The sequence below is a fragment of the Panthera pardus genome, unplaced genomic scaffold (assembly GCF_024362965.1).
Source record: "Panthera pardus isolate Hobbes unplaced genomic scaffold, ASM2436296v1 HiC_scaffold_6, whole genome shotgun sequence".
Classification (NCBI taxonomy): domain Eukaryota; kingdom Metazoa; phylum Chordata; class Mammalia; order Carnivora; family Felidae; genus Panthera; species Panthera pardus.
Window position 1 is genome coordinate 24,624,083 of NW_026526991.1, and position 14,781 is coordinate 24,638,863.

Here is a 14,781-nt window from a genome sequence, read left to right on the forward strand (position 1 = left end):
CATGTCACGGGACGCAGTTTTCCTTCAGAGGGTGTTGCATCAAACCATCATCTCCAAGGCTCCCCCTTTGTAATTTTGTAAATCTAAAAGAGCCTAGTAGGGTCTGAAATACATGTATACATTACAGATTGAAGTATGTCCCCGAAACGAAAATGTGGAAGTCCTGACCCCTGGTACCTGTGAATGTGACCTCACTTGGAAATAGGGTTTTGCAGATGTATTTAAGAGGAGGTCCTCAGGGTGGTCCCTAATCCCGTAGAACTCGTGTCCTTGGAAGAGGGAAATTTGGACACAGAGACACACAGGGATAACATCACGTGACAAGACAGGCAGAGACTGGAGAGATGCAGCTAAAAGCCAAGAACACCAAGGACCAACAGCCACTTCCAGACGTTAGGAAGAAGCAAGGAAGGATTTACCTAGGGTCTCAGAGGGAACACGGCCCTGCTGTCACATTGATTTCGGACTTCTGGTCTCCACAATTGCAAGACGATAGACTTCTGTTGTCCCGACCCCACACTTTGTGGCTACGACAGCCCTAGGACACTAACACTCTGTTTGTGAGTTGAGCGTGTACTTAATGTCACCTTTCATTACATAAGTGATCTGTATCTGGGTAGCGTCCGCTTCATTACGTTATCCAATCGCTCTTTCGTTTCACATTTACCGAGCAACTCTTATGTGCCAGACCATATACAAGGTGCCAGGACAACAAAAGTGGGTAAGCCGGGAGACCACAGTGAAGATGGTTTTGTGAGGAACACAGCTCTATAACCAGGCGACTGTCACACAATGCAGTACGTTTCATAAGCACAGATCAGAGACATGACAAGCATATATCGAATGTCTACCTAACAGGTACCTGACGCTGTGCTGAGCACCTTGTACACGTGGTCACATTTAATCCTCACACTATCCAATGAGGGAAGGCACTACGGTGATGCTTCCTCTCCCATGGGTGAACTGAGACTCGGAGGCAGAGGGATTGCTGGACTCCAGCCCGGAGAGTGGAGTGTAACACCCCTGCTGGCTGCTCAGGGAGCACAGGGAAGATGGAGACCGGCTCCAACTGGGGGTGCACGGAGAGGCGTGCACTTTGATTCAGAGGGGCAAGGAAGCATCATTTAAATATTAAAGCATCTTGGGGGCGCCTTGGGGTGCCTCAGTCAATTCAGCATCCGACTCTCGATTTCAGATCAGGTCACGATCTCATGGTTCCTGAGTTCAAGCCCCGTGTCAGGCTCTATGTTGACAGCACAGAGTCGGCTTGGGATTCTCTCTCTCCCTCTCTCTGCCTTTCCCCCGGTCATCCTCCCTCCCTCCCTCAAAAGTAAACATTAAATAAATAAATAGACAAATAAATAACTATTAAAGCGTCTTAGTCGCTGAATTTCAGAACAGCACAAATAAATAAAGACAGGCAGTTGGGTAAACAAACCGTGGTCATCCATCTTTAGCCACCGAAAAGCATGACGACAAAGCAGTCGTGGTAGCTCATATGCGACAGGAGCTGTTAACCCCCAGACCTCGTGTGCTCGTGCGGGAAGGAGGTACACAGGTCCTAATTTTCTTCTGCGCACCTGTCTCAAGCTTTCAAGTTACAAGGAAAATATCATCTGAATCATTACTCTGGCTAATACTTTGTAGCACCTAATGTATTTTGAGCACTGTTCTCTGAACTGACCATGTGTGAACTCAGCTAACCCCCAGCACCACCCCGTGGCTGCCCCATGGTGCAGGCTCTACTGTTTTACCCATTTTAGGAAGGAAGCCAAGGATGCACAGGACGGAAGGACGGAGGAGGGGGCTGAGGAAGACACCAAAGGGCAGCAGGGACTCTGAGAGCCAGGTCACTGTGAGGAATGCCAGCAGTGAGGGAGGGACACCTCTATGAGTGTCCATGGGGCCAGGAGCTTCACAGTCACAAAGACCCTCCTCAATTCTGTCTCTCAGGTTAGAACCCAAACCATGTGACCCTGCCATTTTTGTGGGTCAAAAATAGTCAGACACCAGCAATTTCTTAGTTCAACACATAGATATAGTCACAGAGTAACTCCGGCAAAGTCGAAAGAAGTGTTCACTGTGAAATGTAAAACCTACTAAAATTGTTGTGACAGTTGCCATCTCTCTTCCTCCTCTCCTCTCCCTCCCCTCTTTTTTTCCTCCCCACTCCAGGCCCTCTCCACTCCCCCCTTCCCCTTCATCCTCTGCCCCCTTTCTTGCCTCCTTTCTTGCATTTTAAACTGTATCAGGAGCCTAATGATCATACTTACTCATCGCTTGAGAACATTTCATGAAAGATTCAAATGCCCATGTGCACACATGTGTATTGTGTACATGCCCATGTATATTGTGTACACACGTGTACTGTGCACGCATGCATGTATATTGCATATACTCACATGTGTACTGTGTACCTTTGGATGTGTGTTGTGTATACATGCATGCATACATGCATGCTTACTGTGTACATGCACACATATACAGCATGCACACACACGTATATTGGGTATACACATAGTTGTGCATACACATATACTGCGTATGCATATATGCATGTATTTTGCACACGCATTGTGTGCATGAATGCATACTGCATACATGTACATGTATATCACATATATGCACATGCACGCTGTGTACACACACATGTACATTGCACACACGTGTGTATAGTGTGTGCACACAAATACGGCGTGTGTGTATATTACGCTGTGTGCATGCATATCATGTGTATACATATGTATGTTGCGTACACAGACACGTACATGGCATACAAGCGTGTATAATGTGCACCCAAGTATAGTGAGTCCGTGCATGTGTATTACATACACACGTGTATATTGTGCACGCACATGTATAGTGTGTCCATGACACATGTGTTGTGTACACGTGTGTATTGTGTACACACATAGGTATTGAGCACAGATGTGGAAGGAAGGACATAAAGCATCTTGCCCTGGTGGCCAAGCCTGCGTGACACACTGGACAAGAGCTGCTCCTGCTCTGTTAGCACCAGCTGGCTGCTCAAAGGTCACGTGGCCAAACCTCAAGCTCGGCCCCCGTGGGAGAGGAAGAGGACAACAGGGTGAGTAGACCACACCGGCCATTGGGACCCAGGGCCATGGGCTCAACCTGAGGCACGGCGCACGCCAGGATTCTTCAGTATTTGATAATAAACAGAAATATAACTTTTGTGCTACCTGACTGCCTACCTGGAACTCAAATATTCAGGAGGCAAAGGAAACAAACGGCCCAGAGGGTAGGGCATATGCCTTTTGGCCAGGAATGTGGGCAGACAAGCAGGGTTCAAACCCTGGCTCTACTACTGTCTCCTGGGGACAGGAGCGCGGGCAGGTTTCTCCTCAAAGCCCTCCTGTGTTGTGTGTAACAGGAGAGGCCGTCAGGTCCATCTCAGGAGGCTGCTGTAGTTTAAATGAGTCAAGGGCAGCAGCACGGTGCCTTAGACACAGAAGGTACCAAAACATACCCGGTGACGGGAGGCCCTGAAATTACTTTCCCTAGACATTTAAGGTCTTCCGAGGGAGATCAAGTATAGTCTAAATAGCAATGGTTCTGCTAGTCTTTTGAGGAGTCACTTCCAGCCCATGACCTTCCTTCATGCTGAAGACACATGATCCTCGGCCCCAGTGCCCAAGCCACAAGAAGAGAGAGAACGAGTCACAGATACTGAGGCAGGACTCCATACCTTTGACACCTTAGTTTAAAACAATACGTTTTTTTAGTCTCAAATCCATGCTTTCAGGCCCCCTGCCAAAAGGTATGATGACTGTTTTCCTTCAGAGGGCCCCAATTCCCATTGTGCAACTTAGAACCTGGGGGGAAATGCAAAACAATAAACCCTCTGCAAGTCTTTCAGACCAGGCAATTTGCAAGAAGCGCTTTCACATCATAGAAGGACTCTGCATTAGGCCAGAACTAATTAATTGCTACATTAAAGGAAAGCACCTTTAACATTTCAATGACATAATCATATGTAATTACGATCATATAAAGGAACACTTTATAATTAATGATGCCTCCACTTCCTGAGATGTGTAATCCTTCTGTCTTGAATTCCAAAGAGGTTGGCAAAAGGCAGGCACTAAATATAGATCAGGAACTAATATTTAAATCAGCTTTTAATTCACCTTTCAATATGAACAGTAAAACCAGAACAAAAGCTTACCCTTAATAGGACTCTAAGTCTTTACGTCTATGGGGCTAAATATACAGCAACAACAGATCCACGCAGAAATGGCCAAAATTACAGGCCTGAAATGATTACCCCTAAATAGCAATAATTTTGCCCCAGCAGGTTCATTAACTGCTTTTCCAGAAATGCAGTAAAACTCACCCCAACTGTCCCTGCTTTGGCAACTATGCTGTGTTATCGCTTAACAAAGCACTCTGACTCATCTCTGAGACTTAAAAAGGAAAACGGTTTTTCTTTCAATGAGAGAAATTTCCCACGAAAGGTGCAAACCCCAGATTGGTAGCACACATTCTAAGTGCTGTACATGTTTAGTCTTCGTAACAATCCCAAGATGGAACTACTAGGATCAACCATTTTATAAATGAGGACACTGAGGCACTAGATTGTTAATGAACTTGCCCAAGCTACCAAATTCCCAGGAAAAGACCCAGGATAAACAGACTTTCTAGATTTTAACATTCATCCTGTCACTCAAGCAACTAACGATGGGGAGGCCCATCCCCAATCTCTGTTGTTAGCAAAGGTCTGCAGCAATCGCAGGCGAAAACGCAGAGGGAACACAATCTGACCCACAGGAACACCCAAAGGGCTTCCAGAAAACAAATCCCCAGAGCACAGCTCTCCCCTCCACCAGCCGCCACCCCCCTGCATTAATTGCCTCCATCTGATTTTTCTAATTTGCTTCATGGCCCGTGATTACCTGCTTTCATCAATGAAATAGGCAGGTAGCGCTCTGCCACCCACGGCCGTCTCCCGGTCTCCCGTAAGGTCGAGGGCTTACCTTGTCGTAGTAGTATCGAAGGGCTCTGCTCAGCTTATCATAGTTCATGTTTGTTTTGTTCTTGCGGAGTCCCCACAGTTTGGCCACTTCTTCCGCTTTGAGGAGCTTGAATTCGCCATCGCTGGAGGTCCAGCAGATCAGATGTTCATGCTTCTGGTCTAACAGCAACTGCAACAGGAACTGCCACAGCGTGATCGCGCTCTCCATACCTGGGGGAAGGAGGCTGGGTGAGAACCTGTCCTCATAGGTGCGGCTCAGGGCGCTAGGGAGGGGGTCTCGGGGCGAGCGCCTCAGCTCCTACCGTTCCTCCCCCAGTGAACCTATAACAAAAAAGTCGCTCTCACAGGCCACTTGGACTCAGGTGCCTTCTGAATTCATTTTCGTAAATGGCCGCGATTCAGAAACACAGGGAAGCCCGGTGATCCTTGTGGTCACAGCACACATCCCCTTGGGCAGCAGGGTGGCACTGGGAGTAACTTGAGAGATTCATGAACCGCCCACTTGCAGAATGAGTCCCCAGTCAAGCGATTCCCACTTAAGGCTATCGTCTGCTCCCACCCGTCCCATCTACGCCATTGGTGGTCAGCCACCAGTCCTTGGTTTGCTGTGAAATGCTGGATTCCATGATGAGTGCTTTTAGGCAGGGGACTGGGGTCTATCAGTCACTGTAACTACAGGACACGCTGCCTCCGGAACTGATAAAAACTTGTGGAACTGAAGAATCACCAAGGCCACTCGAAGAGCCCTTGGCTTCCCCACGACATGTTGGGGACATGTTGATCACGTTGCAGATCAAACCCACTGCCACACACGCCGAGATGGGAAAAGCATTTCTTCCCTGCTTATAAAATACTCTCTGGTGTGGACTTTGTAAGTGTTCTTCCTTCTGTCCAAAATGCTGCTCCCTAGCCCTGGAGCCTGATAAAGTCCTACTTATCTGTGATGACCCAGTAATAATGAAACCTTCTCAAAGAAATTCTTCCCCAACTCCCCCAGGCAGTTTCATATCTTCAGACACTTAAGAGCTTTCATGGCAATGTGTACTGATTCTACTACTAATAATAATCCACTTATGTTGGCAACATTCATTAAATTAGTAGGTGATGGGGATGAAGGAGGTCACTTATGATGAGCACTGACGGATGCATGGAATTGTTGAAACCCTATATTGTACACCTGAAACTAATATAACACTGCATGTTAGCTATACTGGAATTAAAAAATAAAAACAATAAATTCTCTCAACTAAAGGGCGGGGGAGCCATTTGTTATATTAGGAAAGAATAGTTCGTTGGGCTGGCCTCCAAAGCTTCACCTCAGACCACCTGTCATGGTTGGACACATGAAGCGTCCTGGCTTTTAGTCTGGGCAGGATAGGGGCGACATTCCAGTACCAGGATGAGGAAGCCAGGGATGACCAGACGGGGGGAAATTGGCTTCTGGCCCGAGAGAAGCTTCAAAGGCAAGCTGTGAGGTGGGGGACAGAATAGAGAGAAAGAGGGCTCATCTGCTATGAGAGCAACAAGGAGACGCTGAAGCCGGGGTGCCCAGAACAAGGAAGCGGTGAGGAGGTGCCTAACTCCAGGAGACCCGGAAGCCAGAATAACCTCCTGCGGCGACTTCTCTGTACCAATTTTTGAAACGAAATAGGCAGGTAGCGCTCTGCCACCCACGGCCATCTCCCAGTCTCCCATAAGGTCGACTCACATCTTTCGTGCGTTTGTTTTAAAGGGGCAGCTTTCAGACTGACAAGCTACTTTCCTCCCACTCGGGAATGGACGTGGAAGTACCTAGCCACCCGAGAAGTAGTCACTTACTTCTTCCTTTTCACATGTTTAGCTGAAAAAACACATTTTATTATTTCCCTAAGCCACCGTGGGGCTTTCCAGGTAAAAGAACGCAGATTAGGAATGTTCTCCGAAAACCCATAAGGCATTTTATTTACAGCTCTTTAAAGGAGATATCCTTTACAGAAATCAATCTTCACCACAATGGCCGCTCAGTCTGTAAGACAGTAAATCATTTCCTTGTTGGATCAAAACCGCCCCCCTGCATCTCACGCACGAGTCTTGCTAAGCACAACTGCTGGGATACGCAGCCTGCTGGCTCCAGTTCCTAATATGAACCACCCTCCCGACTATTTGTGGAAGCCACAAACTTGTTTCTCATCACTGGCACTAAGAATTGCTAACAGTCGTCTCAAATTTTGGGGTGTTTTTTTGGCCAAACGCTTCAGACAGTAAGCTTTAAAATATCTCTGAAACTTCAAGCACATGCTCAGAGGAACCTGCTCCAAAGGGCAGAAGGCTGCCGTGGGTCTGGAGGTCTGGATGGCAGGGTTGGCTGGGCCTGTGGCTCACGTGCCAGGTAGGAAGGCGGTCAGCGGTCCGCACTAAGGGACTCGAACCATCGTGTTCCAGATGGGACAACAGAAACTTATTCGTGTATTTGAATGTATTTTACGGTTATTGTTTCTACCAAACAGGACTCCCTGCAGTTTATGTTTCCTGGAATCCCGGTCCATGGCCTTCCAGCCCCAGGTATCAGAACCATGTTCTCAGGGCATGACTTAGGGGGATAGATGTTCTCAATCTTTCACCCCTTCCCCCATTCACCAGACGGTGCAGCACTGTGCTCAAGTGGGTGGAGTACTCTTTTCCCACCCACTCCAATTTGGGCTTGACCATGTGATTCAATTTGGCCAATGCAATGTTCAGTAGACAGGATAACCATGCTGATTCCAGGTCTAAGAAGGTTCACATGTTTGCACTTTTCCTCTTGTGCTCCTGTCACTGCTGTGAAGCTGCTGCCCCTAAATGAGACACGTGGAGCCAACCTGAACTCCACCCAAAGCCTGGAGCTAAGTTCCACAGCCCACAGTCTGAGGCAGCATCCCTGAAGCTCATCGCGAGAAACACAAATGCCGTGGTAAGCCAGTGACTCTAGGGGCTGCCTGTTATGTGGCACCATTGCAGCAAAAGTTGACTATGACATTGTCTAACATCTTTTTTTTTTTTAATTTACCATTTTAACCATTTTTTAAAATGTTTATTTACTTATTTTGAGAGCAAGATAGAGAGAGAATGCAAGTGGGGGAAGGGCAGAGAGAAAGGGAGAGAGAATCCTAAGCAGGCTCTGGGCCGTCAGCACAGGGCCTGATGTGGGGCTAGATACCATGAACCCTGAGATTATGACCTCAGCCAAGATCAAGAGTCAGACACTTAACCAACTGAGCCACCTGGGAGCCCCCAAGTGATTTTTTTTCTAAATTTTTTATTCTTTAACGCCTAGAATCGTTAATGAAGTACTAGGTCTTAAAATGCAGGTACAATAGGGGCGCCTGGGTGGCTCAGCCAGGCATCCAGCTTCGGCTCAGGTCATGATCTCACAGCTTGTGGGTTCAAGCCCCATATCGGGCGTTGTGCTGATAGCCCAGAGCCTGAAGCCTGCTTTGGATTCTGTGTCTCCCTCTCTCTCTGTCCCTCCCCTGCTCTCACTCTGTCACTGTGTCTCTCAAAAATAAATAAACATTAAAAAAAAATTTTTTTTTAATGCAGGTACAATAAAGGCCAATTTACCTGGCTGCCATTATAAGGAATGTGGGTAATTCAGAGAGCATACTGTGGATCTTTAAGTAAAATGTTCAAGAAACTGTTGATACTTGAGATTTAAGTTTCATACATTAAAAAAAATTTTTTTAATGTTTATTTTTGAGAGAGAGAGACAGAGTGGGGGGGGGGGAAGGGGGGAAGGGAGGAGGGTGCAGAGAGATAGAGGGAGACACAGGCTCCAGGCTCTAAGCTGCCAGCACAGAGCCCAATGCTGGCTGGAACTCACAAACTGTGAAATCATGACCTGAGGCAAAGTCAGATGCTTAACCGACTGAGCCACCCGGGCACCCTAGGTTTGATATGTTATTATGCAAACAGAGACCTGCTTCAGTTAAAATACTTCATCAGCCTAAGCTCCTGTACTGATTCCCCACAACTCTCTGCCTAAAATACAATGAGCACATGAAATTTCTAGAAATCTTTTAAAAATATTCCCTGAACTTTTTGCTAATTAGAAAATTCTTCTCTTTCTCGTTCCCCTGCCCAGACTTTATTTTGGACGTACACATTTTATCCAGTATTGTAATGCCATTCTTTATGCAATATCAAATTCTGCACTTTTTATATTTAGGAGGAAAAGTCCACTTTTGAAGGCACCATTGCTCTTACAGGAAGAACGGCTTTTCAGCAGTAAACACTTTGTCTTCCGTTGGCCCCCCTCAATCTTGCCCCTGACAGTAGATGTTTCCCACCCTCTCTCCTGGAGCTAACCAGAGACAACAGCCTCTCCAGAGAACAAAGCCACCTGCTCTTTGTCCCAGCCCTCCTTTTTCTTTGTAATTTACAGCCTAGATCTACCCACAGTGGAGTTTAGTTATTTAAAACCATTTGTCCAATTTGAATAAGATGCATGCTTCCTTTTAAAGGGAAAAAAATAGGTTCCCCATATTGACAAATTATTTTCATTAAAATTTTTGTCATATTCTCCCTTCAGTATAAAGAAAACTGGATCTAAGCTCAAGGCTTACGATTCTTATATGATAAAATGAAGTTTACAAATTAAATAGCTTCCTCCCCTGTCCCACTCAAATTAACAATTTTACAGATGACAGATGATGTTTAGTTGAAAGACGTCCCACACTCACAAAAAGGTTATGGCAATGACCGAGCCAATGTAAGCTCTTTTGAGTAAGATGTGTTTATACCACTATTCCCTATAAAGATTCAATTCTCTCCTCACTGCTTTCAAAAAAATTTTTTTGAGCATCCACTTTATGCCAAGACACCATCAGGGTATTTGGGAGACATCCACGAGCAGAACAGACGAAGACCTCTTTCCTCATGGAGCTCCCCCTTCCAGTGGGAGAAGACAGGCCACAAACAGCAAATGTGAGCGTCAGAACAGCGCTACGTAGAACAGTGCTATGGCCAGAGCAGGTTAAGGGGCTGGGGGCCTGGGGGCGCATGAGCAGAAGGTGACGGAAGGCCTCAGTGAGAAGCTTTAGGTCGAGAAATTCCTTTGTCATAAAATAATTTTCCAAGTGGGTAAAATCATTCTTCTCATGCAGACATAAAAATGAAGGATTTTATTTTACTTACTGACCAACTAGGAGGGAAGTAGGCAGACCTTATAACAAGTTAAAAAATACCTGAATAAGAGAAGCATTTATAGATTAGAAATATTGAAATGAATGCACAAACGGGGCAAAACCGAGGGTGGGAGAGAAGTCCACTGAACACTGCAGGACAGAACAGGATTTGCATGTCTCTAGACAATCACTACTTTGCTGTCACTTATCTATAATTAACAAAGTTGTCAAACAGCTTCCCTAAAATCAGAATCACATCGCCCAGAGGGGTTTTCTCCTGAATTCTAGACAATGCAGTTTTTCACCAAAGCACAAGTATTCCCTACAAATTGCAGCAGGTGAGGGAGTGAGCCACTTTGTCTATTTAGAAGTCTACACGGTGGGTCAGAGCAGGTTCGAAAGCCAGCCTCCCTGGGTTCCAATTCAAGTACTGGTCCTGTTTGGCTGTGGGACTTTGGGTAAGTTGCTTAGCGTTTCTGTGCCTCATTATCCTCATAAGTAAACTGGGGATGATGGCAGTACTGGGCTGCTCGAAGGATTGCTTGAATTACTAACTAGGCACTTGAACTATACCTGCTACATAGTGTTACTCAAATGTTCACTATTATTTTTCAAGCAACAAGGAAACCTCTTCATCGAGCATGCTGCTTTCACCTGGCACGAAGGCATCACTTAGACACTGTATCAGCTTGGTTGTTTGTTCATTAGGCAAGGACCCCAATACAGTCACTGGAATCCAGGGAGGATCTTCAGCTATTCAGTGACTGCTGTTTATAAAGTGACTCAAAACATGCTTATATTTTTTTAGACTACCATCAAAAAGGAAAGGACAATTTTTTTTTTTTTTTAATTCTGAGAAAACTCAGATCCCTGGGCACATATTTGCAGACTCCAGCTTAAGAACCACTGGTTCAAAATGCTTAGCCTGGGGCCTCCAAGCTGCTGTGAGCCCCTGGGTGCCCACACCTCCCTTAGGGCTAGTTTTGCTCCATCTCTCTTGTGTTCCTGGAGGGTATGGGCAGGGAGTCACATAGATGAAAGCTGTTTGGTCAGGAAAAGAGAAGTGCTCTAAAGTGACAACCGAAGGGACATCTGTGACGACATGTTTATGACCACTGGTGATGGAGCCCACACAGGTACGTTCCCCGTGGCCGGTCAGGGCAACAGATGCGGAATGCAGAGGGGTGGGGCTCGCCACGCCAGTAGACAGTAAAGGGCTTGTCTACTGGCACAGACTGGGAGAGAAACCGAGGCAGACTGTTACTTTCCACCCCCAGTCTGCGTCTCCAACTCTGTTATTTTTAAAGAATGCAAATACTACCCTTGATTCAGTCTTTAATCTGGATGGAGCCGCACAGAGAAGGATCCTATAGACTGAACGCAGCGATCACTCTCATTATCCCTGGTGCCCTCCTCTGCCCGCTTGAGAGCCCCCAGGCCACGTGTCACTATCACACCTGCAGCATCTCAATGTCTCTTCCTCAAGTCAAGGGCACTAGCCACCAATCCCACCCTAGCACACTAACACCAGGCACACTTCCTCTGGCTCCTGGGGGTCTAATGAATACCCTGCACAAAGAAGTGGAAGCTGCTCCCTCCACAGGACCAGGAAAGACCAACACTCATGAAACAGGGGGAGAGCACTTTCCTGTATTATCTCAATTTGTGTTACACCCCTATGGGTCAAATATATTTATCATTCCCACTTTGTAGATGAGAAAATTGAGGACCAATTGTGGAAGAGCAGGTGCCCCCTAGAACCATCTATGCAGTAAGTGTTCAACACACCAGTGCTAACTGTTGGTCACCAGTCCAAGATAAGAGGAGGATAAAAACCCAGAATAAGTATATAGAGATTTCTACTGCAATTTGTCATTATCACTACATCCGAGTGTGTGTCAGTATAGGCTCATCTTACTGCCACAAGCTATGCACAAGTCAGAATCACGAAGTAGGACCATGCTAAAATGTGTGATATTCAAGGTTTTTCAACTGTAACCCAAGAGTATACAAAAAAATCTAGAATTCATTGATTAAAAGATTTAAATATAATTATAACTTTATAGGGAAAGTTGTGGGAACTGGCAACCAATGGATGGAAGATGGAATTTTAAAATGCAGCCATACTTGCTTTGTTTTAGGTTATTAATACTTGCTTAATTTTAGGGGCGCCTGGGTGGCTCAGTCGGTTGAGCGTCCGACTTCGGCTCAGGTCATGATCTCGCGGTCCGTGAGTTCGAGCCCCGTATTGGGCTCTGTGCTGACAGCTCGGAGCCTGGAGTCTGCCTTGGATTCAGTGTCTCCCTCTCTCTCTGCCCCTCCACCCCTCCCCTCTCAAAAATAAACATTAAAATTTTTTTAAATACTTGATTTTAGATGGAAGTTAAAAAAATTAATATGCCAAGTTTGTGGAAATGGGTTTCAAAATCTCCTTTCTAGTGCTGTCAACATACCTCTATCAGACTGGCTTCTCTTCAGTGTAATTGAAACAAAACACAGAAATAGTTTACATACATCATCTCCTACAAGTAGCAGTGTGGTATCCAACCTAGATTAAATTCATTAGTTAGCAAGAAGCAAACTCTTTCTACACTAAACGTGAAGTATTGATGAATGTGGTGTTTGTTTAAAGTGTACTTACAGGCATTTAATACAGGGAATCACCAGTTCACTTAGAACCTTTTTTGTTTGGTTAAAATTACTGGATGGCAAAAAGTTACCAGTATTAATAATGAACTTCTATATTATTTGCCTTTGTATGCATTTTCAATGAATATTTAGTTTTTGTAATTGTTTTTCTTATTACATTTATTCCAATTGTATATGTTGAAATGTCATTTCATGCCCATAAAATCGCTAATTAAAAATCGGGCTTATGTTTTGGTATCTTTGGTCATTATTTTCCTAGTAACCTAATTTTTCTTGCATTTCACAAAATTATCAGTCCACCGTATGTTGGAAATTCTAAAAACTGGTCCTTTTCCCCTGCTGGCTTGAGAAGCACTGTTCCCGGATGCCGATGTGGTGAGTACCAACCTTTGTTTTGCTTGTCGACGTGTCCCCAGCTTAGATCAGTGACAGGTCACACTACACACCCAAGAGACATTTGTCACATGAATGGATGAATAAATAAAACTGAGGTTAGCACACACCACAACGTGTACTCTTACCTGCTCTGTAATACCGCAAAGGAACACGCATGAGAATTTGGAGTAGGCTCCTTTGGAGAAGGCCTTCCAGAGGAGCGAGCGTGAGCACTCATCCTTTAAACTAAAGGGTGTGTACAATTTTAAAGGGGTGACTGGAGAGAGGCAGATGTCTTCCACAGGAAGAGGAACAAGAGCAAAGGCCAAAGCAAGAATTGGGATGGGGGTCTGGAACAAAATGCACCTGCAATTTACCCAGAGGCAACCTCCCCCACTTGAGCCTGAAGAAGTCACCAAGTAGCAGGCGTGATGTGCTCCCTCCAATTCCACCAAACCTCCAGCAGCTGCTGGGCTGATGGGAGAGTCAGTTCCCCCACGACTGCCAGCCCTGCTTTCGCACCTGGAACCTGAGCTCCGAGACTAACTCACAGTGACATTAATAGTGTAAGTTAACGCTTCAGGAACCACCTCATTGCTAGGGGTCCTAGTAATTCTTCATTTCTAATTTGGAGGGAGTGGTACAAAGAGGTACCAAGAGGGTCTCTCCAAACTGCTTAAGCTTCAAGCCCCACAAAACGTGGGCCTGCCCCTGTAGAGCCTCTTTAAGCTGCCTCCTTACTCAAAGAAGCTGCTTTTCCTCTTCTGGGAAGTGGGCATTCTCTCTGTCGGCCACAAGGTGGCGCCAGACATCTTAATGGGAGATGGGGCTGCGCAGAACCGCTTTATGCAAAGCATGAGGTTTTTGCTTCCATTCTTAGAAGTTGAAATACCAACGTATTTGTTCTTCTTTCTATTGATGGCAACCTATCACTTCTCTTTGCATGTTCCTGGTTTCATTTTTAAAGTTACACTAAGGTGGGAGTTGAGGGGACAGTACTATTTGATTTTCTAAAGCTTACATATTGTGCCAACTAAAGCAATTAGCCAACTTAAAAATTTTTTTTTTCAGTCAGAAATTAGAGAGCTCAAGGAAAGAAGAAAAGTGCCTATGTAAGACCCAAACAGAGCAGGCAGATGCTCAATAAGTACATGTCTTCCTGCTTGCTAAAACCTGAATGGTTAGAGAAAGGAGGTTGAATGTTAACACTTTGTACTGAAAATTCTCTTACCTTCCACTCCTCTGTCCAGAGTAGCATCTAGTAAGCATTTGTATACCATTAAATCATCAAGGTCCAAGAGGAAGGGCAGAAACCATTTCATTATATGAAACAAACCCTATACTTATCAAGAATTGGAAAACAACACTTTGTATTATTTGAGATGGCCGTAACAGTACAGAACACCTTTAAGGCATTAAGTAAATGAGGATAACATTTGGTAACTATGCCCAGACGTGAAGTCTTTTTCATTATTTTTATAAGGTGGGACAAGGATTATTTAAATTTATTTTCAAACGGCATTTTAATTATCGTCAACCCCTGCATTAAAAAAAAATGCCATCTGTGAGGCCAAGTTCAAGTCCCTCAAAGCTCTTTTTTACTTAGTAGCAAATGTGTGT

At 45.3% G+C, this 14,781-nt stretch overlaps 1 protein-coding gene across 3 annotated transcripts in view; it reads right to left on the reverse strand.

Annotated features, from left to right (window-relative positions):
* Window positions 1–14,781, reverse strand: part of ELK3 (ETS transcription factor ELK3) — a 65,977-nt gene that overhangs the window by 33,621 nt on the left and 17,575 nt on the right. For 2 of the 3 annotated variants that reach the window (XM_019446497.2, XM_019446496.2), the window contains exon 2: window positions 4,998–5,206. In XM_019446497.2, coding sequence (XP_019302042.2) covers window positions 4,998–5,204 — 207 coding nt within the window. In that variant the 5' untranslated portion in view covers window positions 5,205–5,206. Of the gene's footprint in view, window positions 1–4,997; window positions 5,207–14,781 lie in introns of those variants that run through there. The other variant, XM_053895418.1, reaches the window with a different exon arrangement.